Source organism: Crinia signifera, chromosome 2, assembly GCF_055691185.1.
Source record: "Crinia signifera chromosome 2, ASM5569118v1, whole genome shotgun sequence".
Lineage (NCBI taxonomy): Eukaryota > Metazoa > Chordata > Amphibia > Anura > Myobatrachidae > Crinia > Crinia signifera.
In genome coordinates, this window is record NC_139218.1 from 174,429,483 (window position 1) to 174,444,731 (window position 15,249).

Below are 15,249 nucleotides of genomic sequence, written 5' to 3' on the forward strand. Positions count from 1 at the left end.
TGTAGGAGTCAATGCAGTAGAAATAGTACTCGCTGAGTGCTAGATAATTCACTGAGCCAGTCCAATGGAGTCGCCTCCAAGTGGACCGTAGTGGACTACAGTGAACGCCCTAAAAAGGGCTATTGCGGCATAGCACAGGTCAACAGATCAAAATGCATTAGTAAGAAAAATAACAAACAGTTACAGACATCTGCCCGCGCACCGCTAGCCGGCACGCGCTTCGCAGATTTTAGCTTCCTCAGGGCCTGGCCTGGCCCTGAGGAAGCTAAAATCTGCGAAGCGCGTGCCGGCTAGCGGTGCGCGGGCAGATGTCTGTAACTGTTTGTTATTTTTCTTACTAATGCATTTTGATCTGTTGACCTGTGCTATGCCGCAATAGCCCTTTTTAGGGCGTTCACTGTAGTCCACTACGGTCCACTTGGAGGCGACTCCATTGGACTGGCTCAGTGAATTATCTAGCACTCAGCGAGTACTATTTCTACTGCATTGACTCCTACACTAGGCAGACCATAGCCATTAGGAGTCTCAGTATTGTGTTCCAAACCGTTGGACCTGCATTAATTTGTGATTCAATAACTCAGATAATGATTCTCCCTTTGGGAGGCGGAGTGATTTTCACCCCATACGCTACTATATGATTAGCTGTATGTCAATTGACATCTGAGCATTATCCAAATATTTAGGATAAACGTGTCAAATTCCTTATTGACATGAGTGCATTGAGCGGCACGTAATATATTTACCCACTAGGGTTCACTATCCACCGATACTAGATATACCTGGTCTGTACAGTGATTAACTGACCAGGAACACATTGTCAACAAAATCAGCACATTGATTACAGTATATAACAGGCATCTGCCCGCCACCTTAGTTTTTAACAAAATGTTATACCCCCCCCTTTGTCTAAATATATGTGTTCATTTTTTATCTCGCAGTTCTTAAATAAAGCAAATAATAAAAGTTACGTTTTATTTCATACTGGTGCACCGACATAGGACATCTTTCCCTCCTTTTTCTTATCTTGTCAATTTCTCATGTCCAAGGTAGCACACCCCCACAGACATCACTAGTAATCATTGTTATCTAAATTTAGGGGGTCCACCCAACATACCTTGTCTTGTGCGACCCACAATATCCCCCAGTACCTATTGTAGACTACTACCTTCCCCCTCCCCGCAGCATAACCCTAACAACCCCTCCTCCCTAGCCTGACTCTAATCATGTGTCCACCAGCATAACTCTAACCATGCCACCCCATCCTAACCCTAATAACCCCACCCCACCCTAACTGTAATCATGTGTCCCCCACCAGCATAACTAACCATGCCCCCAGCCTAAAACTAACAACCCCCACTGCAGCTTAACTCTAATCATATGCCCTCTGCAACCTAACCCTACCCCCTTCTCACAGTACAATTCTAACCATGCAACCCCACCACAGAATCACTTTAGCCATCCCCCTGCAGCATTACTCTGGCCATCCCCCCTGCAGCATAACTATAACCATACACCGCCACCCACACCAAAAATCTAAACCTTTTCCTAATTACCATACAGTGCCACCCACAACATAAATCCAACCATGTAGCTTAACTCTAACCATGCACTCCCTCACAGCATTACTCTGATCATTCACTCCCTGCAGCATATCTGTTACCATACCCCCCCCCACCCTGCAGCATTACACTAACATCCTCCTGCAGCCTAACTATAGCTATAAACTGCCACCCACAGCATAACCCTAACCACACACCCCCCTGCAGCTTAGCCCTAACTATACACACACCGCTGAAGCCTAACTGTAACCACACACCCCCTCCTCCAGCAGTCTAACTCTAACCATACCCCCCCACACCCCCCTGCAGACCCTAACCATACTCACACTCCCGCGGCCCAACCTTAACCCTATTCGTATCCCCACGGCCTTACCCTAACCATAAAAACACCTGACACAGCCTAACCATAAACACCCCCCCTGCAGCCTGACCCTAATAATAAATCCTCACTAGCTTTAACCATACAAACACCCCTGCTGCATATCTCTTACCCAGAGCTAGCAAACTAGGCAAATGCCTAGGGGCATCCCCCTAAGCCTAGGCTCGGCTCAGATTCACCCCTGCTTCCCACTACTGCTCCCAGCCTGTCACCTTATCTGCACTACCACTACTCAAGCCGGCCTTTGCTTCCCACTACTGCTCCCAGCCTGCCCCTGCTCTCCTCCAGGCCTCATTGTACAGTACCCACCACCATGCCCTGGGCCCATAGCCGCTGTCCGCACAAACCCCTGGCCTCCAAAATATACCCCTCTGACTTATACAGTGTATATATACACAGTATCCCCGCACTGCCCCAGGGACATATACTACCGACCATAACCCTGCCCCCCAGGTACATACACTGTCCATGCTACCCCAAGTCCTCCTAGCTACAGTATCCCCAACCCAGGGACATATACTTGCCACCCTTTTTTTTAGTGGAGCTCAATGTGTTTTTATTTTATTCCTGTCGAGGCTGATGGTTAATGTTTGCTGTCAGGAGTCAATATACTTCTTTTGCTTATAGGCCTATCAGTATATGTATATTTTTTCTGTTTCAGCCAGTATTTTAATTGTGGGGGCCAATGTGGTTATTCGTGTGGGGGGCAAATTGATTATTTTTTCCCTATTGGGGTCCAGGTATGTTTTTTTTACCTGCTGGTGCATATGTGTTTGTATTTTCCTACGGGGCCAGTCCTTATATATTTTGGTGCACTGCCGTGCACCAGGGACGGGCAGTGCAACAGCATTAGCGTAAAGTTGCAGATGCAACTGCAGCAAAAGTTGCAAAAAAGGCGGCAACTGCATGCAACTTGGAATCCTACCCTATAAGTAGGGATCCTGCTCCCTTTCACAGACCCCATCCCCTCAGCAGACTCCACCCCCATTAGGGCTGCTTCCATAAATTTCCCGGGCTGGATTTCTATCCCAATCTTTCCCTGCATACATACTGTACATACATATACACCACATGAAAAGCCTGATTGTCCATCTGTACCTTACTCTGTAGAAGACCTCACAGGCTCAGTGCTGCCTCTGATTAAAAACGCTCCCATGCCAAGGCCGCTGCTGTCCTACATGGGCCTGAGAAGCATGTGGTGAGCTCCACCAGTCAGAGCTCAGCACAAGTCTCTCAGCCTCTATCTATGCTGACCACAGTGGGGCCGTAGATAGAGGGGGGCCGAGGGGTACTGGCCCCCTCTCTGCCCCCCCCCCCCCCCACACACACACTTAATCCAGCCCTGACTGCACCCTGCTCACAGTTTCAGCAATAGTCAGGCAGGGAATCTGCTCCTGCCACAGAACTAGTGCATGTGTTTATGGTGTGCCATTGGTGGGGTTTATTGCATGCAGAGATACTGCAAGTGGTTGATTACAAGCACCAGCGGGGTGCATAATATATGCTCTGTACACATGTACTGTATATTTGCCATGAGAGGAGAAGGACCATATGTAGACTCCATGTAGGCCCCTCCTCTCTAGCTGGCAGTGCTGTGTACTCTGGCAACTAGAGTCGCTAGAGGATCCTAGCGATGTCCGAGAGGCTACTGTGCATGCGGGAAAATGCCCACCAGGTTCAGCCGATGCATGACTCTGATGGGTAAGTATTAAAAAAAAATAGATGCAGGGTGTACAGTTTGGATCCCCATGTACCCCAGGAGCCAGTGTGCACAACACACTGCACCCAGTGCAGGGGCAAATGCAGGATTTTCATGGGGGGGGGGGATGTCTGTCACACAAACATTCTTTTATACATACACACATATAGCATGCAGGCACAAACACACATAGCATACATAGCATGCACACAGCATGTACCCACAGACACAGACACTTAAGTACACAGAGACACACACATACATAGCTTAAACATCAGAGGAGTGTACCTGTTTAGCTGCTGGGGACAAATCCCTGCCTCCCCAAGCCAGCTCTCACACAGCTACACAAAGCACTGACTAGGAGGAGCTGCATGCTGCCACTGCAGCTGTGTTAATAATCGGACAGCTCCGTTGTCAGGGAGGTTTCTGGGTACTCGGAAACCCCTGCTGCGTGCGCGCCTGCAGTGATATGTACATTTCCTGCACCAGACCCATTACAAGTTGTTGCAATATCATATTGACCAGAAGTATCCATAAATAATTTGTTGACTGACAAAATATTACCAATGTTAAGTGGAAACGCGCATGCTCTGGAATTCATTCGTGACCAGCTGCTTTGAGTTTTGTGTTCACATATATGTTTGTCTTTTTTTATTCAATAGAAATGAAGGAGGTTTAAATATAATGGTCATTTTTTATTTCCAGGCATACTTGTGGGATAATAATAAGGATGTAGTGGAATGGTTGGAGAAGCAGCTGACTGAGGAGGAGGGAGCCCGCTCTGTGGTTGATGAAAACATCAAGTACATTTCTAGAGACTATATCCTCAAACAGATCCGCAGGTAACATGAAAGAGTCACAGTTATTGCAAATTATTATACAAAAAAATATGCACATATTAAACAGAGCACGTTATGTACTTAAGAAAATCCAGGATTGTAAATATAAAAGGAATGAGTATCTGGTTGAATAATTTTCTTACATTTATTTACAGGTATCTGTAGTTTTTTTTTTACTTTTGGTAAATATGTAAAATACCTGAAATATTAATGTTCTTTAAAATCTAAGTAACTATGTAAGTTACTTTTACTGCAGAAAGTAACCATCTACAAAGCCTCACTATGAGAGTTCTGCCCAGGGGCGTAGCGAGGTCTTTGTGGGCCCCATTGCACCATTTTAAAAGGAACCCTGCTTCTGTACTTCCAGAGGGACACCTCCCTGCAGTGGTTATTAATTTTATGTCCCATAAAAGTGCCCTTATTCAGTGTCTGAATTATAGTGGTGCCTTAGTTAATGTTATGCCCCATAATAGCACCCTAGTTTATTTAATGAACCACAGTAGTGCCCTAGTTCACATTATGTCATTATTTTTGTAGGGCTGCCAGAACACATTATACTGTACCCTAATTCACATTGTACATACAGCATCTTCTGTTCATATTCTGAAAATGTATATAACACAGGGAAGCTGACACCTCTCAACTCTGGGTTCCATAGCAGCTGCACTCCCTGTATTTATGGTAGCTACACCCTTGTGTATAACACAAGCGAAGGGGGCGACTTTCAGCTTTGAACTCTAAATCAGCTGCACTCCCTTGGTTACACCCATGATTGGTTTGAGCAAGGTTCTAGATTTTAGCAGCAACCTCACAGGCTGGACCTGCAATGCCACAAATGAGGTGACTGCTGTAATTGATGAAGTCATCAAGCCACATTTCTCTCATGTATACATTGTATATATTTTCTACCCCGGGGCATTGTCACTCAAGAGGGACATGATTGTTTGATGTACAGTAAGGTGCTCTAATTTCATTGGACACCGGTTTACCATTTAGAGTCTCTAATATTGTATCTGTTACAATATTTGAGCTGGTATTTTTGTGTGTGGTACCAGAATAAGTTGTTCTATTGTTCTATGACAGTGTTGCTATCAATAAGAAGACCTGATTCTGAGTCAGGCACTGCTGGGTCTGTGTGTCTCTTTTACCCATTTTTTTTATGCTATATGCTCATTCACCATGTGGTGAATGTGCAAGGAGTGAGAAGCCCACTTTGAGCTTCTGTAGATATTGAAACCCAACTAGTGTACCATGGAAACTTGGGCCAGCCCCTTACTAGATGTAGATCCTCCATCAGAGTATTATTATTTATTTATTAACAGTTTCGTATATAGCGCATACATATTCTGCAGCACTTTACAGAGTATAGTTGAACATTATCAGTCCCTGCCCCAGTGCAGCTTACAATCTACAGACATTCTAGGGTAATTTTTTTTTGGAAGTCAATTGACCTATTGGATTGTGGGAGGAACCCGGAGTAAACCCACGCAAACAGAGAGAATATACAAACTCTGCACAGTTAGGGCATGGTGGGTATTGAACCCATGACCTCAGCTCTGTAATGCTAACCAATACACCATCCGTGAAGTTCTGCAACATGCTTACAACACTCTAATATTACACATTTCCATGCATTGCAGCTTAAGTCAATGTTTTACACACAATAGCAATAAAAACACTCAACTCCATGAACATCTGCAGACAGGAGATATTCCCAAGTCAGAAATAACTTTGATAAATGGACACCGGCTGAACAAAGGTGTTTTTTAAGGGGAAGTCATTTTACAAGGCCTTGTAAGTAATTGCCTCTTTAAAATAAAACTCACCAGCATCTTTGAGTGCCAACATCTCTATGAGAGATACACAAAAATATCGCTAAAAATGCCAACATCTCTGTGAGAGATGCACAAAATATGAGTGTCAACAGCTATGTGAGCGACACTCACATTTGTTATATGAATTCAAATTTATTTATTTATTTACGCAACAGATTCCGTTGCGCTTTATAAATGTTGACAACACTGAATGAACAAACTAGGTAAAACAGATGGACATAGAGGTTGGAGGTCCCTGCTGTAAGCTTACAATCTATAGGGAAAAAGGAGGGAAAGACAAGGACAGGCACCAGTAATAGCATAGCAGTCCCGCCAAGTTGCAAGTCCAGAAGGGAAGCTATTAGAATACATGCAACCAATGGAGGGACTGGCAGAGAGGATCAGCAGACGATTAACATCTGGCTAGGACGATCAGCCTTGCAGTGGTAAAAGTCTGTTCTTGGGAAGACCAATGAGGAGACTATTGCAATAATCAATGCGAGAGATAATGAGTGCATGGATTAGTGTTATAGCAGTGTCGTGTTTAAGATAGTGTTGTATCTTGAATATGTTTTTTAGATGCATGTAACATGATTTAGAGACAGACTGAATGTGGGGAACAAAGGACAGCTCAGAGTCAAGGGTGACCCCTAGGCAGCTAGCTTGAGGGTAGGGTAGATTGTCACCTTGTCGACAGTTATGGAGAAATCAGGATGGTAACTGCTCCTGGCTAGAGGGAATATAATTAATTCAGTCTTGGAAATGTTAAGTTTGAGGTAGCGAGAAGACATCCAAGATGAGATAGCAGAGAGACATTCAGAGACACAGGCCAAAACAACTGGTGACAACTCTGGGGTTGATAGATCGATTTGAGTGTCATCTGCATACAAGTGATAGAGGAATCTGAAAAGAGCTGATTAGTTTGCCATGAGATGAGGTATAGATTGAGAAGAGCAGAGGATCTAAAACTGAGCCCTGTGGTACTCCAACTAACAGAGGTAGTGAAGAGGAGGTGGTATCAGAGATAAATGAAAATGTTGTGTTAAAAAAGATTATATTTCCTATAGAAGATAAACATTACAGGTCATTGTGATGAATAAAAATGTTTGCTTGCCAATTTTCACAACAATTTTGATAAATGCACTTGGCACTCAAAGGGTTCATAGAATTGATAGGGGGTTTATTGGATATGGTAAGGGATTGCATAAGTGCAATACTGTTGGTGAAATATAATTATTTGTATTGATATTTAGAATCTGTCTATGATTCTAAATATCTATGATTTTTTGCAAAAACTTAAATTCACAAATTCATGACAGCTACCAAATCACAACAGTTGCTAGGATTTTCAAGTATCTAACATCGAATTAACGGAATAAGCCCACAGTTATCAAATCAACTTTAGTGTTCAGTAAGTTTTCCAGGGTTTTCATACCAACCTGCAGTAAGTGTGCAATTATTTTCTCCTGGCCAAGAAATACTAAGAAGGGTGTCCAATTAGCATAACGATCGGGAAAAAAGATTTTGGACAGAACTGGGCTGTGGCAGATGAAACAAAATCCATGTTATACACTTGTATAAAGGGCACTACTGTTTGGTGTAATGTAAATAGGGGCACTGTGTTGTGTGATTTAAAAAAAAGGGCTTACTCTTTGGTGTAATGTGAATAGTGGCACTGTGTGGTGTGATTTAAAAAAAAAAGGGCCTACTCTTACCTTTCTTGGGTCTTTGGAGCACACTGTACCTATTTAAAATATAAGGGAAGGGAGCGGAAATGCTCTTGCTGGCACAAAATAAGGATTACTATGGGTGATGGGTGCTGTACTGGAAAGAGTTTCTGGGTCAGAGGCAAAACTAGCAGAAGTGCTAGGGGTACCCAGCCAAGATCCTGTCTATGTCCTTAAATTGGCTAGGGCAATTTCTATTAGTAAAAGCATTTGGGATCGTAGAGATTTCAGTACAGGGTGTGACTTTTATTATGGTACTGTACAGTATGTCACTTTTTTTTTTTTTTTTTAACTGACTGCTCAGAATGTATAATGACTAATAATATGACAGCTGTCTTTGATACATGTATTCTGAGCAGGGCTAAACTCAATGGAACAATTTGTAAATATAGAGTGTATGCAATTTTAAATATAATATATTGTGGTGGTTTATGGTATTCTGATAAGATAATATAATGTAGAGAATAATTCAGTGACTTTGCTGTCCTAGAGTAGCCCTCCATCTTATCTTTAAACTTGATTGCTATTATATTTGCTGAATCAAATGTCTTTTTAAATTTTTATGAACAATTATAAATCCATTTATCAATCTTGTATATATGCCTATTTAATGCTCTACAAAATGTACTGTTCGTAATCACTCCTGTTACACTGTTTCCTACTAACCGATGTCAAATGTTACACAATTGCTGTCAATATTCCTCAAAAAAAGTGACTTTATAACTCTTTGTTCTCTTTATAGCCTGGTGCAAGAAAACCCAGAAGTTGCTATGGATTCTATAGTTCACATGACACAACACATATCACCAACGCAAAGAGCTGAAATTGTACGAATTCTGTCAACCATGGACTCCCCAACATCTACATAGAGATGTTGTTGGTCTCAGAGCTCAGACCCATAGTGATGAGCCTGAGTACTGTACGTCACACGTTTATTTATGTGAGGAATTGTGATGACCAGAACCTGATAGGTTGTTTTAATGATAACTGTTGAACTGGAACATATGATTATTATAGTGTGATTACATGGTGCATAAATGATGGAAATCCAGAACACATCTCCAACAGAAGAACACATGTAATTTAGTTCTGATTTGTGTATGTCCATAGAGGTGAAGACATAGGCTAATATCTCAATCCACCTATCACACATCTATGTGGTCCCAGTTTTCAATTAGCACTGGTGAAAAGTGTGCAGTGAAGGATGTCACACCTGGCTCTTAAATAATTTGAGGTTATAATCCTCATTGTGTATTAAAAAACAATATGTAAAAGTAGCTAGTCTTTAATACTTACCCTTTGTAGCTATCAGTAACTCATATTCCTTATTTTCTTAGTTCACAGTAGCACTTAGGCCTTTACCAATTATTTATATTTATTATGTATGTTAATGTTTGCTTAGTTAGTGCACCCTTTTAAATGTCAAACAATTGATAATACTGATGTTATTGCTATATCAATAATTTGATTTTAGATGTGTTTTGGAAAAGGGAAGAATCTACTTCTGCTATCTGAGTGATTGTGGCCGTCTGCAGAATGTATCTGTGCATAATGCTGTGTAGTCCCTTTATACACAACATGGTTTTCTGTCAGCATTTACACAGGAACCAGCACCAGTGTTACTGGTATATGGTCATGCCTGCTCAGCGCGCAGCATAGAATGCTGTGCATGGGAAGCGATGGCCCCTCTTTGGCTTTCCCTTGATAACCTTGGGGATGTCATCATCATAGTTCTATAGAGAAGGGATAGAAACTGGGATGCTCTATACACACTGCTTGCAAAATATTACCAAATTGAATATTTGCTGTTTCTAGTAAAAGGAAAATATTTTCTCTCCTGAGTGCACAAACTCAATCCACAAGGCATCCTAGCAGTTCTGTTTTTTTCAGAATTGGGTTTTTAATTAACATTTTTTAGTATGGGGTGAAGGGGGTACAGTATATAAAAAAGGGTGGGGCAATGGGGAAAGAGGACATAATAGCAAGATTGTCACGAGACAAAAAGGTAATACATAAAAATTGCTACAAAATATTATTTAGAAATATACCTACACAGACACTCACATACATATGCCGATCATAAGGAAAAAGAAGTAGTTTCAATGTAAGGCGAAAACAACTAGAAGGCATGAGCATGATACTATCTAGGTGCTCATTTCAGGGGAACTACATTAGGACTGATTAGGCAGTCCTGGTTTTACGGATATTCATTCTTGAGCACAGACTTTTTAATTAAAATGAATCAGGTGCTGATTAAGTTAGCTGTGTTTAAGCATGAATAGTCTTAAAACCAGGACTATTAGGGTACCTTGAGGACTTTGATTGGGAACCAGTCTTAAAGATTAGAAGTTTCAATTGTATTGTTTTTAGTCAACTAAATAGCTGATGCCATGGTTAAATAGACCATGATTATGACATGATTAACAGTTATATTATCAAAGATGATTTACTGTATGTACATAATACAAAATGCTCGGGACCAGAAGAATTTTGGATAACTGATTATTCCGTATTTTGGAATATTTTTATGTTTGAATGAGGTATCTTAAGGTATATCGCTTTTATGTTGTATAAGCACATGAAAGACATGAAATACACACAAATATATTTTATTTGTGCATGACACAAGGTTTTAAAACATGAAACAAAGTTTGTGTACAGTCTTATGCACTGACCTTGAATGCCAAGCAATCATGTCCTTGCACATATGTAGTGCCAGTTACATGTTATTTCCAAAGTAGTGCCAGTTACAGATGGAGCCAGTAGGTTTTGAACAAAAAAATAAAAAGTAAAAGTACATTTTTGGAGACTATTGTTTTCGGAATAACGGATATTTGGATAAGGGAGCATATACATCTGTACATGCTACTTATCCCTTATGCATTCAGAAAATTCAGAGAATGTTTAGCCATTCATATCTGTCCCTACCCTCGTGGAGCTTGCAAATTATATTCGCTACCACACACCCATTATAAAAAGGGTTACGGTTGTCATAAGTCGGAAAGGAATCTAGAGCACCTGGATGAAACACACGCTTAACATGGGGAGAACTTACAAACCCCATACAGGCAAACTCATTTGATTTAGGCAATCACCTTATGCAAGGATCTTGTTTATTCATGTCTGTATACAAAAGACAGGTCATCACCTTGTTTATTGGGTGAAATTTAAAAGAAAAGAAAACAAAACTAAAGGGAGAGCTGAACACAGCACGTTTGCAATCTACATTAGGAAAATCTATTTTTCTCCCTGAGAATTTCATGTTACAGCATCTCATTACAAGAAATAACAATTGTGTAATATTCATTGACCTTTGTGAAATAACACTCCTACACATCAAATTATACAAATACATACTGAGAATGTGTCAGTGCCTGTCTGTGCCATGTCAGCACTAAATTAAAGGACACTTCAAATGTTTAAAATATATCAAATCCATCTCTCCATGGAGTATTAAACACAATTTATTTTCATTTGCTCAGGTGACTGCCTCTCTTATCAGTGGATTCTGTTTCTCGCTGCCACTCATAAGTATCGGTAGCCCCAGCAACAGCGAAATAAAAATGTATCTAATAGTTGGAGAGGAAGGCACACTGGTATTCCCTAGTATGTACCACAGAGTATAGCGTGACAGTTCTTCACTAAAGGTAACCAACCTTCTGTATTGTACAGATGTTAGATGTAGAACAATTGTAATGGCGCAGAATAAAAACAATACTATAGGCATCATTTTCATAGAGAAAATAGCATTGTATAAGCCCACTGTCCTTATTAGACAAAAAAATGGTAGCTGCTAAGGCCATATATACTGTGTGTATGTGTGTGTATGTGTGTGTGTGTGTGTGTGTGTGTGTATATATATATATGCAGCACCACAGTTGTGTGTTTTATTTTTGACATAATAAAGGGACCATTACAGTTATAACATTAGAAAGCTTACAGATATGTTTTATTTGGCCATTCGTTTAAAAATCCATTTTAGTGGCTCACATGGACACAACATGGGACACATCTCCTTCTGCTTCTCACTATAGGCCCTAATTAAATTTGAACCCCAGGGCCATGTTATCCTTAATCCGACCCAGAGTGTTTGGGGTTTGTGGGCAAAGGATATTTGCTCACAATGTAGGAAATGGATCACAGTCCCACCTATTATCACTCAGAGCAGTTAACAATTCTAATGTATTTAAGTTACTTATGTCCTTCATCTTCCATCTGTAATATTATTTTCTTAAAAGAATTGTTAAAATGTAGATGTCAATTATTTTAACCATTTCTTACTTTCCAGAGGCAGAAATCCATGCTTTGGTAACTTCTCAATTTGTATAAATAAAAAAAAAATACTGCTTATCTTTTCCGCATGTTTACAATGCTGTACTTTGTTAAATGTTTTTATTTAAAAAAAAAAAAAATAGTGTTATGGATGTATTTTTTATTGTTGTTTTGCCCCAGTATTTTACATTTATATTTTATGTACATTCAATCCTATCCACCTTTTGCTTTTATTGGAGAGTAGCAATATTTTGTTAAATACTGTATTCCACCATTTAGCTCCTTCCAAAAGCACTAAGATAGGCTTGTGGTGTTCCCAGCCTATAACAAGGCCTCCATTTTCACATGCACAGCTTATAAAATGGTATCTGATTCATAAACCTAGAATCATTTACTTTTGCAAAACCAGGTTACAAAACTTAGCACACAGAGTACAGATGCTTGGATGGAACTGTTGTGAGATCTCTCAGTAATAACAGAAGCTACCGATTATTTGCATGCTCTAAACCAGCCAGGCATAGTAGATGATGTAATAGTGGGTACCTGTTACACGAGTGAATAGAGTCTTAGAATTTAAACATGATCTGGTTATCAATAAGTGATGTCATAATTTATATATTTATTACTCAGAGTTGTTTTGCAGTATTGCGGTATTGAACAATATAAGCTTAGGTCACTCTACAATTACCCTATAGTTTGTATCAGTATTCGGCTACAGTTTTGTAGTTTGTGCCAGTAAAATATTTAGGGTTTTAATTTTTTGCTTATCTAGTTGACTGAATAAACTAATTTTATATTGTTTGGTGATTTTACAATGCCCATACTGTATATCAATTGTTCTAGAAGAGAGGTTTCTGTGTGTTCCCCTAAACTTTAGGGCCTAAAGTACATCTAATAGCACAGGTATTTCAGGTATCCTCATGTGACAATAAATGCATTGATGACTCAACTTATGACACTGAGCAGTGATCTGGCATTAATATAAATGTATCGAGGATCCCTACATGAAAAAGCACACAGAAACGTAAAGCTAGTGCAGGTTGTCCTGGGATGCTTGGTATCCTTATACCGAGCATCCCAGCACAATCTGCACTGGCTTTAAGTTTGTGTTCTTTTTCATGTCACTTGGACATAAGTTACTGTAGTTAGTGCCCTAGAGCTTCAGTACAGGGAAAAACATTTATATTCACAAGATTATGTGCAGCTGATCATAACTTCTAATTGAATAGCTGTAATATAGTTTTTTTGTGATTTCACTGTTAATTGTGTCTTAAGTTAAAAAAAAAAGGACAATGATACAACTGGCAAATAATGCAATACATATTTAATTGTTTGAGATACAGATGGAGCAAAAGCTATCACAAACTAGGTTAGAACTACCAAAATAGTAGATATATATGGGCACAGTTAACTACTGATTAGGTTGGTTCAAAATTAGGCAAGCTGCTGTTTGATAATAGTGCTCTTTCTATATCTCTGAGCATTTGTGTTATAAAGGGGCTTTCAGACACTTCGAATAGTCATCCTGACTTTGAAGATATTTCTCTAGAAGGCTGTGTGTACACCTGACTGGCTGATCGAATTAGCAATTTGGTATGCATATACGTTTACCAATCAGCAATGGATCCATCTTGCCAGGCATCACAGATTAAATGCCCGTCCAGTTGTGATGACAAACAAGCAGCACTGTTATCGCAGTTATCAATATATCATTCATTGGTTTAAGGTCAATATATTGTTCATCTGCAGGTCATCTCTGTTAGAGAACACTGTAATGAATCACATAGAAATAAAAATGTTATATATTTGAAAATACTGTAACTGGAATACTGTATAATAATGTACTAATTTCAATTACCTCGGAAAACAATAAAAGGCAATGTACTTACTGTATTTGCATCATTTATTATGATACATATCTGAATGAAAAATAAAACATGGATGACATAGTATTTAAATAACCTCCTTATATCGGGTATGGATCATTAGGTCCACAACATGATGGTCGACAAGCTGAAAGGTCAACACTATTAGGTCGACATGCTGAAAGGTCAACATGGGTCTAGGTCATTAGGTCGACAAAAGCATTAGGTCAACATGGGCAAGGTCGACAGTCAAAAGGTCGACATGAGTTTTTTTTTTACCTGAATGTCGACACAGTTGACATGGACACAGGATAAAGTGCACTGTGTCCACTCGCATGGTTCGCTGTGCTCACCATGCTTCGGGCACTATTCTATATTCCCACCATGTCCTAGTGGATGGTAGGGCATGAAATACCGCTTGTCAGCACGTCAGCTCAAAAAACAGTGAAAAACTGTCGACCTTGCCCATGTCGACATAATACTTGTGTTGACCTAATGACCTGCTGACCTAGACCCATGTCGACCTAATGGTGTCAACCCAATACTTGTCGACCTAGTGTCCGTATCCTTTTATATCACTCAGCAAGTATTTACAATTCCATGTTATCTCCAGTATTATACCATAGTCCAGATTTTGCCTTTTGTCCAAAATATTTTCAAAATGTAACTGTTGTTTTATGTCTGTTTTTATTGCAATGTTTTAAAACAACTTGCTGCGTATATAAGTGTTATGCTGTGTACACACGGTGCAATCCAGCATGAGATTTTGACTATATACTGTAGTCAAAATCGCATGCAGATCGCACAGGTTTTTTTTACCTTGCGATCCCGATGCGCGCTCCCATAACAACTCAAATCGAAACCCAGATAGACAGGGCAGCAATGACTATATAGTGCAAATCGAATGTATATTGCTAACTCTGTACTTTTTACATACAATTTATGCTAAGATTGTACAGCACTCGAATCTTAAGTCGAATAGCAAGGGAATCTCACCGTGTACACACACCATTACTTATGATGCACTTTATATAATTAAGATTTGAAACATTGTAATCAGAAACCTCATATACTGAGCAGTGTGAAATGTACATA

At 40.0% G+C, this 15,249-nt stretch overlaps 1 protein-coding gene across 1 annotated transcript in view; it reads left to right on the plus strand.

The window, feature by feature from the left end:
- Positions 1 to 14,178, plus strand: part of ACACA (acetyl-CoA carboxylase alpha) — a 551,747-nt gene extending 537,569 nt beyond the window's left edge. The window contains exons 43-44 of the mRNA XM_083173207.1: positions 4,343 to 4,479; positions 8,760 to 14,178. Coding sequence (XP_083029333.1) covers positions 4,343 to 4,479; positions 8,760 to 8,886 — 264 coding nt within the window. The 3' untranslated portion in view covers positions 8,887 to 14,178. The remainder of the gene's footprint in view (positions 1 to 4,342; positions 4,480 to 8,759) is intronic.
- Positions 14,179 to 15,249: the final 1,071 nt, after the last annotated feature.